The sequence below is a fragment of the Pelodiscus sinensis genome, chromosome 11, assembly GCF_049634645.1.
Source record: "Pelodiscus sinensis isolate JC-2024 chromosome 11, ASM4963464v1, whole genome shotgun sequence".
Classification (NCBI taxonomy): Eukaryota; Metazoa; Chordata; order Testudines; family Trionychidae; genus Pelodiscus; species Pelodiscus sinensis.
The window spans coordinates 33,113,583-33,132,967 of NC_134721.1; the positions used below are offsets into that span (position 1 = coordinate 33,113,583).

The 19,385-nt window shown below is 59.0% G+C and overlaps 1 protein-coding gene across 2 annotated transcripts; it reads right to left on the minus strand.

Annotated features, from left to right (window-relative positions):
- Nucleotides 1–785: 785 nt before the first annotated feature.
- RPS6KA4 (ribosomal protein S6 kinase A4) lies at nt 786–19,153 on the minus strand. 2 transcript variants are annotated; one of them, XM_075939041.1, is made up of 17 exons: nt 17,764–19,153; nt 14,692–14,763; nt 14,188–14,406; nt 12,393–12,508; nt 11,912–12,019; nt 11,500–11,580; nt 10,937–11,040; nt 9,925–10,075; nt 9,171–9,332; nt 8,632–8,757; nt 8,322–8,455; nt 7,747–7,840; nt 7,343–7,513; nt 6,875–7,066; nt 5,371–5,530; nt 3,344–3,577; nt 786–2,617 (listed from the first exon to the last, which is right to left on the minus strand). In XM_075939041.1, the coding sequence occupies exons 1-17, from the start codon at nt 18,125–18,127 to the stop codon at nt 2,322–2,324; spliced, it is 2,784 nt and encodes a 927-aa protein (XP_075795156.1). In that variant the 5' UTR covers nt 18,128–19,153; the 3' UTR covers nt 786–2,321. The 2 variants fall into 2 exon arrangements, with proteins under 2 accessions (XP_075795156.1, XP_075795157.1); XM_075939042.1 differs by having other exon boundaries at nt 787–2,617; nt 3,414–3,577; nt 17,764–19,141.
- Nucleotides 19,154–19,385: the final 232 nt, after the last annotated feature.

Below are 19,385 nucleotides of genomic sequence, written 5' to 3' on the forward strand. Positions count from 1 at the left end.
CCTTAATCTAAGACCAGTGCCCCAACCCTCTGCCCCAGCCTGATAAAAGGGAATGATGATGGGCAAGAGAGGAGGGCAAGGAGGATGGAATGAGTAAGGGCAGGGCTTTGGAGAGGAGGTGGGGCAAGGGTATTTATATCTGAGGTGGATCTTGGATTGCACTTGAATTCAAAAAGTGATCTCATGCTCAAAAAGGTTGAAGACCTCTGCAGTAGAGCAGGGGGAGCCCAGGCTATCAGGTTTTGTGAGCACCAGCCATGTGATGGGAGGGCAGGGGGGTTGGAGTGCCAGAGTGCGGCTCCCCAATACTGAGGGGAGGTGTGAGCCTCGGGGACTTGATCCAGGCAAGCCGCGGCACTTCTGGCAACCAGGCCTTAGGCTCCACAATTCCTAACCTGCTGGGAGGGAGCTCCGCCTCTTATAGCTCAAATCACTTCCCGTTCGACACCCTCGCCCTAGCGGTCCCACTTCCGGTTCCTTATTCCGCGCCGCCTAAATTTATACTAAACCCGCTCACCCCATTGGCCGTTGTCGGAACTAATGAGCAGCTGCCCTGCCCCAAGGAAGGGCCAATAAGAGGAGGCGGCGCTCGCAGACTCGCTAGGACCCGGGGAACTAGGGCGCGTGACGGTCGCTTGTCTCAGGACTACGCAGAGCCCACTGCCTCGTTGTGAGCGGCGTCTGCAACTGCTTCGTGCGCTGGGCTTTATAGCGGCGCGGTTTCCCGTCATGCCCAGCGGCAGGACCCCACGTGGCCCCCGGCGAGCGCTCCCCGCCCCCTACACACTCCGAACCTGGTGTCAGAGGCGTTTTATTCTCAAATACAAAACACAGGCGGTTCGCGCGCAGACGAGAGGCGGCTCGAGGCGCCCCCCCCCCTCACGTCAACCCCGCCCCCAACGTGCAACTGCTCAGCGGGGCGCCCAGACACCCCGAGACGTCACCCCTGAGTCTTAGCTGCGCCTACGAAACAGAACCCGCAGGGGGGGCGCTCAGGAGAGCCCCTGGTCTGACCCCCCTGCAGTGGGGCGGGGGTCCGCCAGAGAGCCGGGGGGGCCCAGGCTAGCCCGCCCTCCCCGCACATGGAGGCGGCACACAGGATGGAAGCACCCAGGAAGTGGGATGGGCCCGAGCCCCCTGTCTCCCCGCCCCCACAAGCCTGGCCTCTTGTCCCACTTCACCCCCACACGTCCCCAATCTTTGGCAGAGCCAATTGCACAACCCCCCCTTAAAGTGACTGATTCAGAGCCCCCCTCAAAGTGACCCCTCCATGAAAGCCTTTCATGCCTGTGCTGCTTCACTCTGCTTGCTTGGAAGGGGCTGTCTAGGGTTTAATTTTGTTGGGTGGTGGCTTCCTTTAGACTCACTCCCAGCTGGGGGTAGGGGCTATATTCTGAGACCACCCCACATTTTTAATTTAAAAATAGATATTTCTTTCTCTTAAAAAATCTCTTATCTTCTCCCTCTTCCTCCACCCCAATCTGCGTGGGGAAGGGGAGATGCAATTCTAGCCCACCCACCATCCCAGGGACTAACCTTCATCTCCCTACCCTGTACTCCATTGCTCAATGGGGGTCCTGCCCCCTTTCCTTACAGCAGGGGTATCACATTAACTGCTTTGGGAGATGTGGAACACATTGGTTGGGACAGCACCTGGGTCCAGCTCTTTGTTCTGGGTCTATCCCCCAGCACAATCCTGAGGGGAGATGGTGCCCATGGTGACCCCACTCACCCCCCCAAAAAAAAGATTAAAAGAAATAAAAATATAGACCCCCCCCCCTTTGGCTGGGCTAGAGTGACCCTACCAGTCTGACCTTCACTACTCATTCCAGCCCCAGAGTCTTGACTGAAAGGACCTGCCCTCAGATTTTAGGTGGTGGTGGTGGTAGCAGTACACACTGGATCTCCCTTCCCCAGTAAAGAACAGCTGCTCCTTCCCCTGTATGGGTGGACTGGGACAACCCTAAAGTATAGGGGGCAGAGATAGACCCTGGTCTCACCTGGAAGCCATGCCTCAGAACTGCTCCCAGGCATATGCATCTACTCGAGACATCTCCTTGCCCTATAACCCCATGATCCCCACACCTGCCCCACAGAACACCACTCACAATCACCCAGGGCTGTCCCACTTACCTGTCAACCCAAAGACCACCCTCACTTTAGCTCCTGGAGGACTTCAAATTTCTGTCACACTGAAACAATCCCCCATGACTCCCATACGTACACAGGACAACCCCCAGTTTTAAATCAAACTTAAAAAAAGGAAAAACAAGATGAATGAAAAACATATGTCCACATGGAGGGCAGAATCCTCATCCCCCCTAAAAAACCCCAAATGAGACACCCACCTGCATTCTCCCCCACAAGCAATAGAGACAATAAATAGCCCCCCCTCCCTGTCCTACAGGCGCTACAAGGGGGGATTGTGGCGGCGGCCAGGTGGTTTGGAGCGGGGGTGCCGGGCAGGGGGTGCTGAGGAGGAGCCGGAGGAGGAGGAGGAGGAGCTGCGCCGGGCCTCGGCCCCCGTGCTTGACATCTTGAGCTTGCGGCGCTTGGCCAGGGGTGCATTCTCCACGCTTTTCAGGAAAAAGCCCTCGCGCTTGCCCTTGTTGAAGGCCTGGGGGGTAAGATATTGAGGGTGAGGGAAAAGATGAGACCCAAAGATTGATCCCCCAAACTACTCCCTGCCCTGGTCTGTCTCCCCACACATCTACCCCCATAGGGCCTATTCCTCAGCCCTCTTTCAACCTATTCAGACCCTTCCCTCTCCCTCCCTGACACTATGCTCCTCCAAAGCCTCAACCCATTTTTACACCCCTGAGAATCAGCCCCCAATATGAGGGAGCCTCAGCTGCCCCCCCCCCCCCGCCAACTAAGGGTGAAAGTAGACACCAGAACTTACTGGTGTGCCCTGCACAGGCCCTGCATCCTTGGCTCTGGGCTTTTGGCAGAGATGAGGCCTTGGGTGGAAGGGGCAGGGCTGGGAACAGACCCCCCTCACAACTAGTCCTCTACTACTACTGTGGCAGTTAGAACCCACAGGACTCTGGCAGTGATTTGAAGGGCCCCAGGCTTCCAGTTGCTGCCGCAGCAGCCAGAAGTCCCACATCCTTTTAAATCTCTGGGCCCTGGAGCAACTGTCCCTTTTGCTCCCCCCCACCGTTGGTTGCCCAACAGTAGGGTCTGACAGTGCTTTAACGTGGCTGCCAGACCATACGTCAGAGCTGCCAATGGGAGAATCAAAAGGGGCAGCGATATTAAAGTGCAGCTGTGGCAGTGCTTTAACGTCAGCCATTTGTGAGCCAATACCAGTGGCTGGTTCTTAACAATGTACCGTACCGACCTGCATCAGCCCACTTTCCCTTCTGCCACCAGGCCAGCTCCCTCATGCCAGGCACCACACACCCTCTCACCATGAAGGCGGCATTGACCCCTGAGCGCACAGCGGGTCCTGAGGACTCCAGGATGTCAGGGGTCATGAGTGGGGTGGAGGAGAGGGCACTGCCATCCTGCAGCCACTCGCTGTAGCGCAGCGTTGACATCTTCAGTCGCTTGGAAGGGTCCACAGTCAGCAGCCCTGCAGGTTGGGGAGAGGAGAACCATGGGTTAGTGATGGGGAGCATGAGTGGGTTGGCCCTTCAGCAGCTCTTTCCCTGAGGAAAGGGGAAGTTCTCCCATGCCCAGCCCTTCCCCCTGGAGGGAGCAATAGCCCAGCCAAACACACTGACAGACTAATCACAAGTTACAGAATAGCCCTTTCTAAGCAGGCACATTTATTCTTAAGGTGAAAATATTACACAGAATTATATCGAAGTTGATACCCACTGCTAAAGGCTTCGCAGAGAGCAGCCACCCTGTCTAACAGAGGCCTCAGCAAGCTAAAGCCCTTTTAACCCTTCCCAGGAAGCATTGGGTCCTCCTCAGAAGAAGGATCTGCCTGTTTGCTAAGCACAAAGTGGCTACGTCTACACTGGCCCCTTTTCCGGAAGGGGCATGTAAATTTCACGAGTCGTCGTAGGGAAATCCGCGGGGGATTTAAATATCCCCCGCGGCATTTAAATAAAAATGGCCGCCGCTTTTTTCCGGCTTTTAAAAAAGCCGGTAAAGAGCGTCTAGACTGGCCCCGATCCTCCGGAAAAAGCGCCCTTTTCCGGAGGCTCTTATTCCTACTTCAAAGTAGGAATAAGACCCTCCGGAAAAGGGCACTTTTTCCGGAGGATCGGGGCCAGTCTAGACGCTCTTTTCCGGCTTTTTTAAAAGCCGGAAAAAAGCGGCAGACATTTTTATTTAAATGCCGCGGGGGATATTTAAATCCCCCGCGGATTTCCCTACGACGACTCGTGAAATTTACATGCCCCTTCCGGAAAAGGGGCCAGTGTAGACATAGCCAGTCAGTTTAAATTCAGGCTATTTATCCAAAAGACTTCTCTCAATCTACTGGTCTTGGAGAACCACCAGTCATGGAGAACCATCCAGCCTCTTCAGGTGGTGGGATCTTTGTGGGGGTGCTGCTGCCTGAAATGAGTTTGCATAATCACCCCTACCCAACCCTCACTACTCTTCACTCCTGAAGGGCTATTGTTCCCCCTTCTTCTTGGAACTGCAAACCATCCACAATGATAAGGAAATGTAATACAATGAGATCCTCAAAGCTATTACAGGCAATTGCCAGATCTGTCATACATGCCATTTCCCTCATCCCTTGGGAGAAGGACTTCCCAATTTCTGCAGCACACCTTCCATCTGAAGTGGGAGGAGGAATAAACCACAGACTCTCACCCCCCAACTCTTGGAACATTGGCCTATATCAGTGGTCCCCAACACGGTGCCCGCGGGTCATTCGTGTACGTCCGCCAAGTGCTCGGGGCTGGCCTGGCCCTGGGCATGTGGTGCACGCATGGTGCACGGTGAGCGCCGGCCCCGGGAGTGCCGCGAATTGGCCGCCCGTGCTCTGGGCACGCGGCGCTTGGAGGAGGCGCCAGTCCCGGGCGCGCGGCACTTGGGGGGGAGCTCCGGCCCCGGGCGTGCGGCACTTGGAGGGGGGGAGTTCCGGACCCGGGCGCATGGCGCTTGGAGGGGGGACGTCGGCCCCGGGCACGCAGCACTCGGGGGGAGGGGAGGGGCCGGCCCCAGGCACGCAGCACTCGGGGGGGGGAGGGGCCGGCCCCGGGCGCGCAGCGCTTGGGAGGGGGGACACCGGCCCCGGGCATGCAGCTCTGGAAGGTGGCCCCGCCCCCGGGCACGCTGATATGGGGGGGCCCCACCCCTGGTGCCCGGCAGGCGAACGGCCACGCGCCCTGGTGCCCGTCAACCTCCAAATGTTGGGGACCACTGGCTATATATTGACCCTTTATTTCATGCCCCCCTCACCTCTGACTAGCTCTTTGGCCTCCTCGGAGACTCCCCTCCAGGCCTCGCCCTCCAGTGAGAACTGTCCCTCCTTGATCTTGTGCATGATCTCAGCTGCGTGGGTCAGTGCACCGCCCTCCTGGCTGCTCTGGAAAGGCACCTGTCCGGACAGCATGGTGTACTGGGGGGAGTGAGAGACAATGGGGGTGTTACCAGACACGCTGGGTGAAGCTGACTCAGGGCAAATACCAGCAAGCTACTCCAAGGGGTGTGTGTGATTCCCCCCAGTCTCCCAAATCCCCTCCCTCATGCTGGGGTCCCTTGGGAAGGGGGTGATCCTGCAGCTCTACCCACCTACAAGCACAGCACAGAGCTGAGCATTTGCTTTTTCCATTCGAATTGCTCAGAGAGGAACAGAGATTGTGGAAGTGGCCCCCCCAGCACAGACTTCTGCTTTCATGGGGAACCCACTAGCCCCTCTGCATTTCCCTTCCCCCTGCCCTGGAGTAACCCCACCAGACAACACTCCCTCACTGACACCCCACAGGGCCAATGGCTCTTCAGGACACAGTACTATTGCTCCAGAGGCAGCGGCTGGGTTTAGAGGTTGGCACGTGCTTGGTGCACCAGCTTGTGGAGTCAGGTGACTGCAGAGGAACAGCAGCTTCTGTTATATAAAGTCAGTTTGTAGGTATCATGGTTTGGGGGAAAAGCTGTAAAATGTGAGACACCTGCCCTGAGTCTGCAGAGAGCCTGAGCTGACCGCTGGGTTGAGGAGGAGGGAAGCTACCCTGAGCAAAATTGAGGCAGAGACCCCTGCCTGAGTCTGCAGAGAGCATGAGTCCATCACTCAGGGGGGGAGCAGCCCTCAATAATCTCAGCTTCGCTGCTCTGTGGGACCCTGCCAGCCTCATGCCAGCACTGGGACTATATGTCTCTCACAGGACCAGCCCTAGCAGGAATTCCTCAGAGAAGTACAGCGGGGCTTGCTGCCATTGCCAGGAGTGGCAGGAGAAGAGGGGAGCCTCCTAACAGCCCAGCTCCATGTATACACAGGCTTATTATCGGTGGGCAGAGTCCAAGTCCAGCCTTGGGAGCATGCTCTTTGACCCTGGTGAAAGTGTGTGTGTGTGTGTGTGTGTGTGGGGATTAACTCTTTGTTTCCTCCTCTTCCTCCTCCTATCCAAATCATGGGAGAACAGGGAAGTCAAAAGCCTTTGTCCTAACTCTCCTCCCAGGGAAGAGGGCAGGAAGCCAGACAACAGAGCTGTAAGTACTTCCCCTGCTCCCCACTGGACTCTATGGGCTGCGCTGGGGTGGTGGGTGGGGGGAATGTGCCACCATGTGGTTAAATTCTTCAGCCCAGCTGAAATCATTCACCTCTGGGATGCTGGGGTGAAGTGCAAAGTGCCTATTCAGCAACAGCAGCAGGGAGACTGGGACCCTTCCAGAACCCTGCCATCACAATGCCCCTGCCCTGTGCTGATCTGGGGTGCTTTGTACTCAACGTTCCCCCCATACATACCAGGATGACACCAAGGCTCCAGAGGTCACAGGACTCGTCATAGCCCTCATCAGCGAAGAGCTCGGGGGCGGCGTATTGCAGCGTGAAACAAGGCGTCTGCATGGGCTGCGAGTCCGAGGGGCGCAGGCGGGCAAAGCCAAAGTCAATCACCTTCACTGGGGCACCCTCTGACTCGTCAGCATACAGAATGTTCTGGGGGACAGCAGGAGGATGGGGCCCTGAGCTCCTGGGGGCAGCACCAGGGCCCACGCCCCAGAGCCCCAGCATCCCAATCTCCTAAGGCCCCGCACCTTTATTCCCAAATCTCCCAAGTTCCACAGCACAAAACCCAAAGCCCTGTGCCCCAATTCCATAGTCTCCCAGGCCCTGCACCCCAAGCCCCTTAGGCCATTTCCCCAACATTTTATGTTGGTCATGCACTCGATCTCCCGAGGCCCTGCCCACGAACCTATTTCCATTGCCCCATACCTCTGGTTTGAGGTCCCGATGCACCACACCGACATCATGCATGAAGCTGACGGCTGACACCAGGCTGCGCATGATCTGACTGGCCTCTGACTCGCTGAAATGCTGCTTTTTCTTGATACGATCAAGGAGCTCACCCCCCCGCAGCAGCTCCATCACCAAGTACGTGTGGTACTGCTCAGGGAGAGGGGAGGAACGTCACTGAGCAGAGGGGATCCTACAACATGGAGATGCTGTCCCCACTAAGATGCAGCTACCTTTGGGGTGGGGCACAGGGGCCAGTTTCACAGGGATCCCTCATCCAGCACTGAGATATCACCATCTCTGGGAAGAGGCAATGGGGGCTATTGATGCCTAGGGAAGAAGGGGAGTGCTAGTCCCAGAGGGTGCTGTGGGGAAAGGGGTACCTGGTCATGATGCACCTCATGTAGTTTGACGATGTTGGGGTGAGACTCACACAGCTGCAAGGCCATCACCTCTCGCTGGGTGTTCACCTCCATCCTGAGGAGAAGGGGAGGGAGACCTTAGCAGAGCCTCTGGAGAACTGCACTGTGGGATGGAGTGGGGGAAAGGAAGGACCCAGCAGGGAGTTGAAGGGGAAGGGGAATGGGACAGCAAAGAAGTGGGAGGAGAGTTCAGGGGAAGGGAGATGATGGTGGGGGTGGGGAGTGTGGTGGCTGATGGAGGGTAAAGATCCTATTTGGGTGGTGTTGGCAATGGAGCGCTTGAGGGTCAACGAGGTTGGGGGGCAAAGTCTAGAGTGACTTCCCAATTTCTGCAGCACACCTTCCCCCTTTAATCCCAGAGGTGAGTCTGGGGAGGCACCTATGGGAGCTAGGCATGGGCCCTTCGGAGGTTGGTGTGGGAGCTGGGAAGTCGGGGAAGCACATGGAGAGGTTGCTATAGGCAATGTCGTGGGGGTGTTTCCATGGGGGAGGAACGGGTTGCCATAGCAACTGAAGCATGGGGGGGAGCACCCCACCTCTTGCTGATGATCTTGACAGCGAACTCGGTACCACCCTGGCGCTGCTGGCATCGGCGACACACGGAGAAGCTGCCCTCACCCAGCGCTGCCTCCTTCAGGTCCATGTCGTAGAGCTGGAAGAATGGAGAGTCCTGGAGGGAGGGAGAGTTGGAGCATCAACAGCGCCCACTGCTGGGGAGGAGTGTCCCCCCCCCCCCCCCCACAAGGTCTCCCTGATGAGGAATCCAGTGCAAACCAGGGCCATTTCCTCACCTATTACCCAGCCTCTGCCACTTTCACCAAGTCCACTCATACAAGAGGCCCCTACCTTCATCATGGCACTGCGTGCCACAGCAGTACTGCCCGGGCGCTCCCCACTCAGCGCCAGCTCCAGCACGTCTGTGGTGACGGCGTTGTGGTTGAAGAGAATGGAGGGAGCAATGAAGGAGTAGCCCTGAAAGAGGGAGGGAGGGGTACAATGGAGCCAGGGGCTATGATATCTCCATGGCTACACCCATTGGAGACACCCCGCAGCTCTGGGGGGCCTGGGAGATTCTGCACACACACCAGAGAGCCCCCCCTTGTCAGGGAGAGCAGAGGATTCAGGAGCCAGTGTCCTCTGCCAGGGCCCAGAGATCAGCCACTGTACGGATGAGGTTGGCAGGGGGAGGGCATAGCAGGGCAGAGGCCTCATTTGCAATTTGCAGTCTGGTGGGGCGAAGGCAAGTACACAGTAGGGAGTATTTGGTGGGGACCTTGTTGTGTGGCGGGGGTCTCACCAGAAAGATGCAGTCCAGGTTGGGAGGGTTCCAGCAGCCAAGCACACAGGATGCTGGGTACTGCTGGGAGATGGGGGGGGGGTCTCACCTGGAAGACGCGGTCCAGATTGGGGGGGGTCCCAGCAGGCGAGTACACGGGCTCCAGACGGGTGAACTCCTCAGCAAAGTTGCGAACATCCAGCTCGCTGCGGACGATGGGTTTGAACGGGGCCTTCACCTGCCGTGCGGCCAGCTCCACCCAGTCCAAGCCCTATGGGGGAGGAGATGGGTGGGGAAATAGGGGTAGGGTCCAGCAGATATTGAGTGCCTAGGCTGGATAGCAGGCACTGAGGCTCGCTCCCCAAGACAAACTCTAGGATTTGGGGTGCTGGCCAATCCATGGGGAGCTCTGCATGTGATGAGTGCACCAAGGCTGGAGGAGAGGAGCATTGCAGGGGAGGGGGCTGCAAGTTGTGGAGGGAAGATTTGCCAGGGCAGACTCACGGGCACCTTGGCTAGGGGTGCACACAAGGTTCTTTCCCAGATGTGAGGGCTGCACAAGGATCTCTGGCCGACAAGGGAGTGAGATCTGGCCAGGGGGCCCTGATGACCAAGCAGTATAAGAGGGGCTGTACGTAGGCCCCTCCCAGGGGGATGGGAGTAAATGAGGGGCTCTCTGCTTGGGACATAGGGCAGCTGTGGGGCAGGGGCAATCCCTACCTAAGACCTATATGTGGGGGGCCTTGCCGGGAAGGAGGGTTATGCAAAATGGGGCCTGCCCAGGCTGTATGGGGCTCTGCTGAGGGGCTCGAGCCATGTGTGAGTGGGCTGTGGCCATGGTGGGGGTGTCCCCTCCTGCTCACCTTGAAGAAGGGATGCTCCTTGATGTCCTGTGCCCCATTGGGCCCCGAGCCCAGGCGTTTCTTGGGGTCCTTGCACAGCAGCTTCTGCAGCAGGTCGCGGGCAACGGGGCCAATGACAGTTGGGAATGGGGGTTGGCACTTGAGGATGCGCCTACGGCACAGACAGCTCCCCATTACCCAGCAGCCCCTGCCAATCTTCCTCCCTGTGACCCCTCCCGGCTCCTGCGAACACCTCCCCCCCCGTTACCCAGCAGCCCCTGCCAATCTTCCTCCCTGTGACCCCTCCCGGCTCCTGCGAACACCTTCCCCCCCGTTACCCAGCAGCCCCTGCCAATCCCCTTCCCTGTGACCCCTCCCGGCTCCTGCGAACACCTTCCCCCCCCGTTACCCAGCAGCCCCTGCCAATCTCCCTCCCTGTGACCCCCCCCCCAGCTCCTGTGAACACCTTCCCCCCCGTTACCCAGCAGCCCCTGCCAATCCCCTTCCCTGTGACCCCCCCGGCTCCTGTGAACACCTTCCCCCCCCATTACCCAGCAGCCCCTGCCAATCTCCCTCCCTGTGACCCCCCCAGCTCCTGTGAACACCTTCCCCCCCGTTACCCAGCAGCCCCTGCCAATCCCCTTCCCTGTGACCCCCCCGGCTCCTGTGAACACCTTCCCCCCCCCTGTTACCCAGCAGCCCCTGCCAATCCCCTTCCCTGTGACCCCCCCGGCTCCTGTGAACACCTTCCCCCCCCGTTACCCAGCAGCCCCTGCCAATCCCCTTCCCTGTGACCCCCCCAGCTCCTGTGAACACCTTCCCCCCCCCATTACCCAGCAGCCCCGTCCAATCCCCGTCCCTGTGACCCCCCCGGCTCCTGTGAACACCTTCTCCCCCCATTACCCAGCAGCCCCTGCCAATCTTCCTCCCTGTGACCCCCTCCGCTCCTGTAAATACCCTCCCCCCCCCCGTTACCCAGCAGCCCCCGCCAATCCCCCTCCCTGTTACCTCCGTTATCCAGCAGCCCCCTCACCTGGACACCTCAGCCTGCGTATTCTTCTCCCCCTCCAGTGTGAAGGGCGAGGCCCCCGTCAGCAGCTCAAAAATCAGAATCCCCAGGCTCCACCAATCCACTGACTGTGGGGGAAGGGGTGTGGGGTGATGAGCCTAGAACCCCCCCAGACCAACCCCACCTTGCACTGCAGGAAAGGGGTCAGTGAACCTGGAACGATGCCCTCCCCCCAGCAGACAGCTCCCCAACCCTCCTCACACTGCTGCTGGGGTGAGGGGTAACAGTCTGAGACACCCACCCGCTAGCCAGCCCCCCATTTGCCTGCCATGCCCAGTTACCCCCTGCTCACTTAACTCCCCACTCCCTCACTACTCTCTTTGCCACCCCCTCTGACTACACTTTGCCCCCTCAGCCTTGCCTTTCCCCAGCTCCCCACTCACTCCCCTCATCTAGCCAGGCCTTCCCACTTCTCATGGCCCCATTGCTGTGTCCCCTATGGCCTTCCTGACTCTCACACCTTACCCCTCCTCCCCCACCACAGCCTCCCATTCATTATGCCCTTACTCCTGCCTTGCCCCCCTCACCTTGCCATGCCCTGACTTGCTGCGGATGATCTCAGGGGCCATGTACTCGATGGTGCCACAGAAGGAGAAGGTGCGATCTTTCTGTGGAGGGGAGGGGAGGGGAGAGAAGTATGGGGGGCTCCATGCCAGGATGCAAGCTATGGAGCCCCCACAAAGAAGAGAGGCTGCCATCTCTCCTCTGCCCCTAAACATCAGTGACTAGAGGGGCAGGGCAAAGATCCCCCCCCTTGGAAAGCAAAGAGACTCTTCCCCCCTTTTTATCAAGAAGATGGGGGAACACAGAGTGAGGCCAGGGAGATTCCTGGGGGAGGGAGGACAAAAGGGGCGGATCTCCAAAAGAAGGATCGTGGGCAGGGGCAGGATGTGGCAGCACCCAGGGGAGGCGCTGGTGAGCTGGGTAGGGGTGTCTGACCTCCTCGGCGAGGAACTCCTTGCTGAGGCCGAAGTCAGTGAGCACCACGTGCCCCTCACTGTCCAGCAGGATGTTCTCCAGCTTCACATCACGGTAGATGATGCCCAGCTGCAGGCAGGCATAGGGTCAAAATGGGGATTTCCAGCCCTGAATGCCCCAGGCTCCCCTCAGTGCCCCTCGACATGGCCTGCCAGCCCCTCAGGGCCCTGACAGACAGCACCCCCATGGCTCCTGCAGCACAGCCTTTGAGAGCTCCCCAGGAATTCCTCCTACACAGCCCCCGGAGAGACCCCCAACAGACTCCTACAGACAGCACCCCCACAGTCCTTGTGGCACAGCCCCTCAAGTCCTTCCATGACAGAACAGTTGTCTGGACTCTGGATCTGGGGTGTACTCTCCAGGTATTTCACATCCCCACGAAATGGGCATCCCTTGGAAAGTGGGTCCCCTCCTGTCCCATCACTGGGCGCAGCCCCCCCACCTTGTGCAGATGTTCCAGCGCCAGCACGATCTCCCCTGCGTAGATTCGCACCTCATCCTCTGTGAAATGATCCCGCTGGTAGAGATGGGTGAAGAGCTCCCCCCCACTCACGTAGTCTGGAGGGCAGAGGTGGACAGAGAGTGAGCACCCAGCCCCCCAGCTGGTCCCCTTCCGGCCCCTCTCAGCTTGGTTTGGAGTCGCTCACACCCCATTGCATGGGAAGGCCTTTCCCTGCCCACAAGATGCCCTATATCAACCCTAGTGCTCCACCCCCAGGGCAAGGCATTTCCCCTGGAAAAATTGGAGGAGAGGGGAGGGTAAAAGGAAACATTTTCCCAAACAGCCTGTTTCTGGAGAAAACTTGCTTTTTTTAACTGAAAAACCAAATATACCATACATCTCCCATGATGCACCATGGTCCAGTCTCCCCCCCTCCCCATTCTAGCTATGAGTCCCTGGCCGTGGTGCATCCTGAGAGATGTAGTGCAGGTGCTTCACACGCTCATTCTCTTCTATAAGCAAAGTTCCCAAGTTGAACCACATCTCTCACAATTCACCACTGCCTCCTCTTGCAACTGTTGCAACTGACTTGAACGCCTCATGGGAACTATAGGGCAGCTGCCTCACACATGCACTCCATTCTCCTCTATAGACTAAGCTCCCTGAGCAAACTACATCACCCACAAAGCACCACAGTCCCACTGTGAAGACACTAAGGCTATGTCTACACTTGCGAGTAATATGCAAATGAGGCTAAGTGTGGAATATCGCCGAGCCTCATTTGTTTCAGAAGAAGCTCTTGTGAAAGAAGGAGCGTCTACACTGCCCCTTCTTGAGCAAGAAAAACCCTCTTGCGCAATGCCGTTCTTCCTGAAAAGTAATAGGTGTAACAGCATTGCGCAAGAGGGTTTTTCTTATGCAAGAAGGGGCAGTGTAGACCCTCCTTCTTGCACAAGAGCCTCTTCTAAAAAAATGGTGGCTCATTAGGTATGCAAATGAGGCTCGGCGATATTCCACGCTTAGCCTCATTTGCATATTACTCGCGCAAGAAGCCGCGAGTGTAGACATAGCCTAAGGGATGTGCCCGTGGCCCCATTGCCTGCTGCACCATGGGAGATGTAGTCCAACAGTGGTGCAAAGTACATAAAAGCACAGGCATGCAAGGCATATGAACTACGACTCCCATCAGGCATGGCAGCAGTATTTCTCTATCATAATATATCAGTTTTTAAATTCCTGCTGAAAACTTGAAAATTTTCCCCTGGAAAAGTTAAGCAAAAAACCTCACCCACTCTGTTTTCACTGAATACAGCTGTGGTAAAAACTACCGATTATTCTCCAGCTTCACCTAATGCCCACCCTAGGGTCTCCCTGATCCCCCCACCTGCTGGGTCCCATAGTCTCACCTTCCCCTTTCCTTTGGGTCCACTTTGCACCTGGGCGTTTACCACACTCCATCCTCTAGGGCTCCCATGGGTCTCACTGCTCCATACCCCTTGCCATTGGGTTACTAACTCTGTGCACTGGGGTCCCATAACTATGTCCTTTCCTTGGAGTCCCTCTGCTCCCAGCTCCACCCCCACACTATGGGTCCCCTCTGTCACACACCCCAACCTCTGAGATTCCCACCTCCATGGATTTCATCCCCAATTCCTTTCTCTGAGGTGCCCATCTTCTCAACTCCCCCTTTATGCTGCCCCTGGCCCATCCACCTAGAATCTGCCACACACACACACACACCCCCCTGGGTCCCAGCATCCCACCCTCCCTGCCCTCTCCCAGCGTTCCCCCATACCCAGGATAAGGTGCAGCTTGGAGCCGGTTTGGAAGGCATAGTGCAGGGTCACTAGGAAGGGTGATGCCCGCACATGCTCCAGCACAGCCCGCTCCGTGCGTGTGTGCTCCGTGGTCTTGGCCTTTTGCACGATGGCAGCCTTACGCAGCACTTTCATGGCGTACAGTTTCCCCATGTCGTGGCCTGTCACCTTGCGCACCAGGAACACTTTCCCGTAGGCTGGGAGATACAGATGAGTGTCAGAGGATCTTCTTGTAGGCTGATGCCCCAGAGGGGGACATCAGGAGGATCCCAGGACAGTGGGGAGACTATGGGACCCCGGAAAGTGGAGATGGGGGCAGCAAGCTCAATGGGGCAGAGGATCCTCCTATAGGCTGGGGGGACAGGGGATTGATGGGGAGGATGCCATGCCGTTGGGAGGAGGAATGCAGGCACAGCCCCCCAGTACCTCTGATCACCTCTAGTGCCCTCCCATGGCACAACCCCCCAGTGTATCCCACTCACCTCCAGTCCCCAGCACCTTGAGCAGTTCAAAGTTCTCCATGCCAACTTTCTCTTCATGGCCAGTCAAGTTTGCTACCACAGAGACAAGGTTATGGGAGTGGGGGATTAAAGCCAGCCTGTGGTCCAGTGCCACCCCACCCTCCACCTGCTAACCACAAACCTTGTCCTCCTCCCACATTGTCTCACCCCAGCATCCCCCACAGGCACATCTCTCCATCCCCCCTCCAGCCTCATCCCATCCCTCCACTACTTGTCCCCGCCTTACCCCCCCATCCTGCTGCACCTCATTCCCCCACCCACCCATGCCTCAGCCTTTGGGTGGGGTCAAGGCACAGTGATGAGCAGTCCTCATTTCCTGTCAGTGACTCACAGCAGCTCTGGTGCCAAGGGGCTGGGCAGGCCTGAGCTCAGCAATTCCCATCCCACAGACACCCTGGGACCTCCTGGGGCATCCTGGGATGGAGCCAGGGCAGGGGGAGCCTCTTCCATATCCAGGTGGGGACATGACTTAATCCCCCCATGTCTCTAGGATGGACCATGCCAGCCTAGCCCTGTGATGCTGCCGAATGGGAAGACTACATGTTACTTCCTCTGCTCAAAGGAAGATTGCCAACCCAGGGGTTCCCCCACAGCCCAGAACTGTGGGTAAAGGAACCAGCCCCAGGGGATCCTATGAGAGAGGGTGGACCTGGGTGTGGTGGCAATTGTGGGGGTAAGAGGTATGAAGGACCTAGAGAGACATCTCCTTCACCCAATGGGGACTGCAAGGTGAGGGTCGCTACAACCCCTTCTGGAAAAGGGGACAGAGCTCAGGGGATGATGGTGGGGTGCGGTGGGGAAATAGGGAGTCTACCCCTGGGAGGAAGGTGGGTAAGATTACCTGCTTAGCCCCCCCCCACCAAATTTGGCCAGATCTCTCTACATCTCCCCCACCTTACCTGCCACCACAGTTTCCTCAAAGAGCAGCAGATGCTGCCTGGTTTTGCTTGGCACTAACCTGCCTCTCTAAGCTCCTGGCAGCTACAAGAAGGCTTCTGACCCCTCCCCTCAACCCCTCACATTGTCCTGGGAGGCTATAATTTGCCCATGTGACCCTCCACAGCCAGCACCAAGTGGCAGGTACCAGGATGATCACCTGGCACCGTCCCTTCACTCTTTCCATCACTGCAAAGGCTCCAGGACACCTGACAGGAGACTGCCCAGCCCAGAGCAGTGAGTGCCCCCTGCCACCGTCCACCCACTGGGGTTTAAACAGGCACCAGAGAGTAGTGCCACGTGAGACAGGCCAGCACCCAGCCTGGCAACGTGAGCGTCCTTGCAGCAGGACAAAGATGGGAGCAAGTTTGGCTTGAACCTGGCACCCAATGGGTGTGAGAGCCCAGTGCCCAGCTTTGGGTGGGACAGCCTGCCCTCCATGCAGCCCCTACCCCAGTGCCTATGTCGCCCCCTCTCCCCACTAGCATCCACCCCCCTAAGTAGCTGTCCCTACCCCACTGTCCATGTCATCCCCTAAGTAGCTGCCTGTCTCATTGCCCATATCCCTGGCCACCCTCAGCCTCATTCCCCAGCAGGCTGTCTCTCATATGCCGCCAACTCTTGTGAGCCCTCTGAGCTGCCAGTCCCTGGGGAAGGGGGGAAGCAGTGACTAATCCCCACCCCCGCTCCCCTCTTGCTGCTGCCCACCCACGGGGCTGAGCCTGCAGCGATGGGGGAGTGCTAGAGGGTTGGGAGAAGGGGGGGCAGGGTTACCTTCCCTCCCATGGCACTGCACTTCCTTTCCCCCAATAGCTGCCCTTCTCCGACACCACTCCACCAGTGGCCCTGCATCCCCGCAGGTCCCAGGGGCATGCACAGTTCAAACCAGTGGCCCCTGCGTGCCCCTGAGCTGCACCAGCACCCTCTCCTTCTCCCTGCACTGCACCCCTGAACTGCACCCCTCACCTCTTCCTCCCTGCACTGCACCCCTGAACAGCACCCCTCACCCCTTCCTCCCTGCACTGCACCCCTGAACTGCACCCCTCACCTCTTCCTCCCTGCACTGCACCCCTGAACTGCACCCCTCACCTCTTCCTCCCTGCACTGCACCCCTGAACAGCACCCCTCACCCCTTCCTCCCTGCACTGCACCCCTGAACTGCACCCCTCACCCCTTCCTCCCTGCACTGCACCCCTGAACTGCACCCCTCACCCCTTCCTCCCTGCACTGCACCCCTGAACAGCACCCCTCACCTCTTCCTCCCTGCACTGCACCCCTGAACTGCACCCCTCACCCCTTCCTCCCTGCACTGCAACCCTGAACAGCACCCCTCACCCCTTCCTCCCTGCACTGCAACCCTGAACTGCACCCCTCACCCCTTCCTCCCTGCACTGCACCCCTGAACAGCACCCCTCACCCCTTCCTCCCTGCACTGCACCCCTGAACAGCACCCCTCACCTCTTCCTCCCTGCACTGCAACCCTGAACTGCACCCCTCACCCCTTCCTCCCTGCACTGCAACCCTGAACTGCACCTCACTTCCTCCTTCCTCCCTGCACTGCACCCCTGAACAGCACCTCACTTCCTCCTTCCTCCCTGCACTGCACCCCTGAACAGCACCCCTCACCTCTTCCTCCCTGCACTGCACCCCTGAACTGCACCCCTCACCCCTTCCTCCCTGCACTGCAACCCTGAACTGCACCTCACTTCCTCCTTCCTCCCTGCACTGCACCCCTGAACAGCACCTCACTTCCTCCTTCCTCCCTGCACTGCACCCCTGAACAGCACCCCTCACCTCTTCCTCCCTGCACTGCACCCCTGAACTGCACCCCTCACCCCTTCCTCCCTGCACTGCAACCCTGAACTGCACCTCACTTCCTCCTTCCTCCCTGCACTGCACCCGCCACCTCCTCTTCCCTGCACCCTGGACCTGCAGCACCCCAACCCCGCTCCCGGGAACTTCCCCCGACTCCCCTCCTTCCCCGAGCCCAGGAAGCTCTCCCCCAGCTCCCAGGAGCTGCCCCTCCCCTGCGCACCGAGCCCTCCAGGCCCCCTGCGCCCCGGCACGGTGCCCCCTGCGCCCCTCCGCGCCCAGTACCGTCCGTGAGCGGCAGCTCCACCGTCTCCTCCTCGGCCCCGTCCCCCATGGCCGCGCCGGGCCGGGATCTGCTCGGCTCGGCTCGGTTACATGGCCCGGGCCCGGCGCTTCCTGGTGCCGCCGCCGCCTCCGGGCCTGACTCAGGCGGCAGGAATGTGACAGCGAGCGGGGAGCGGAGCGCAGGGACCGCCCCGGGGAGGGACCGACAGACCCCCCCGAGCCCCCGGTCACCCCCGGATCGCGCACCCCCCGCCCGGGAAAGAACAGCGAGACCCCTCCGCACTGACACCCCCGGATCCCGCACACCCACCGGGAACCCCTCGCTCAGATCCCCATAAGAAACCCCCTGGATCCGGCACCCCATAGGGAGCCCCCAGGGAGGGACTGACAGATACTCATCTCCCTCCCCACTGGAAACCCCTCCAGCAGGGACCCCGGAATCTTCATAGGGAACCCCCCGATCCTGTGGAACCCCCACACCCACCAGAGAAAGCCCCCATGGATCGTGCCCCAGTAGCCCCTGGGAGCAATGGATGAGCCCCTGTGCTCCCCTCACTCTTAGGAGGGACTCTCAGACCCCACACTTCCTAAGGACCTCACCACCTGCATAGGTAGCTCCTGGCTTCCACACCTGCTCCTGGAAGCTAGAGAGAGACCCCACATAGCTCAGGCAGACATGGCTTCCTGCATCTCTTCCCCTGGATCCCACACCCCTGCCCTGGGGAGGGACTGACAGACCCACATCCCAAAGGGGAACCCCCAGATTCCATACCCCCTGCCCAGGGTGGTACCAACTAACCCCCTGCACTCCCTGTAGAGAAACCCCTCCAATCCCACATTTCCTGTCCTGGGGAAGGACCAACAAGACCATCCCTGCACCTCTCCCATGGGGAATACCCCCAACCTCCCTGTGCAGAATCCCTCCCTCAACTCACACTCCTCACCAGATGGGACTGACAGACCTCACATGCTCCCCACATTCCTCCCTGAGTGGGGATGTGGTGCGGAGCAGAGGGGTGCAGTGGGGACTGGAGGTAGTGCAGAGTGGAGAGGATGCAGAGCAGGGGGATGCAGTGGGAGGTGGTGCAGAGTGGGGGGTAGAGTGGGGATGTGGTGCAGAGCAGGGGGTGCAGTGAGGGTGGTGCAGAGCGGGGGGTGTAACAGGTGGTGCAGAGCAGGGGGATGCAGTGGTGAGGTGGTGCAGAGCGGAGGGATTCAGTGAGGCGGTGGTGCAGAGTGGGGCTGCAGTGGGAGGTGGTGCAGAGCAGGGGTTGCAGTGAGAAGGTGGTGCAGAGCGGGGGTGCAGTGGGGAGGTCATGCAGAGCAGGGGGATGCAGTGGGGAGGAGCGGGGGGTGCAGTGAGAAGGTCGTGCAGAGCAGGGGGTGCAGTGGGAAGGTCATGCAGAGCAGGGGGATGCAGTGGAGAGGAGCGGGGGGTGCAGTGGGGAGGTCATGCAGAGCGGGGGGTGCAGTGGGGAGGTCATGCAGAGCAGGGGGATGCAGTGGGGAGGAGCGGGGGGTGCAGGGAGAAGGTGGTGTGCAGAGCAGGGGGTGCAGTGGGGAGGTCATGCAGAGCGGGGGGTGCAGTGGGGAGGTCATGCAGAGCAGGGGGATGCAGTGAG

Bases quoted from the DNA above. Each gene is read 5' to 3' on its own strand.
- RPS6KA4 (XM_075939041.1), bottom strand. From the start codon at position 18,127: ATGGGGTGCCGGATCCAGGGGGTTTCTTATGGGGATCTGAGCGAGGGG. The intron at 9,333-9,924 runs GTGAGCAGGAGG...CCTCCCCCATAG, and splicing joins AGGAGCATCCCTTCTTCAAG to GGCTTGGACTGGGTGGAGCT. The intron at 2,618-3,343 runs GTCGGTACGGTA...CTTACCCCCCAG, and splicing joins GGGAAAGTGGGCTGATGCAG to GCCTTCAACAAGGGCAAGCG.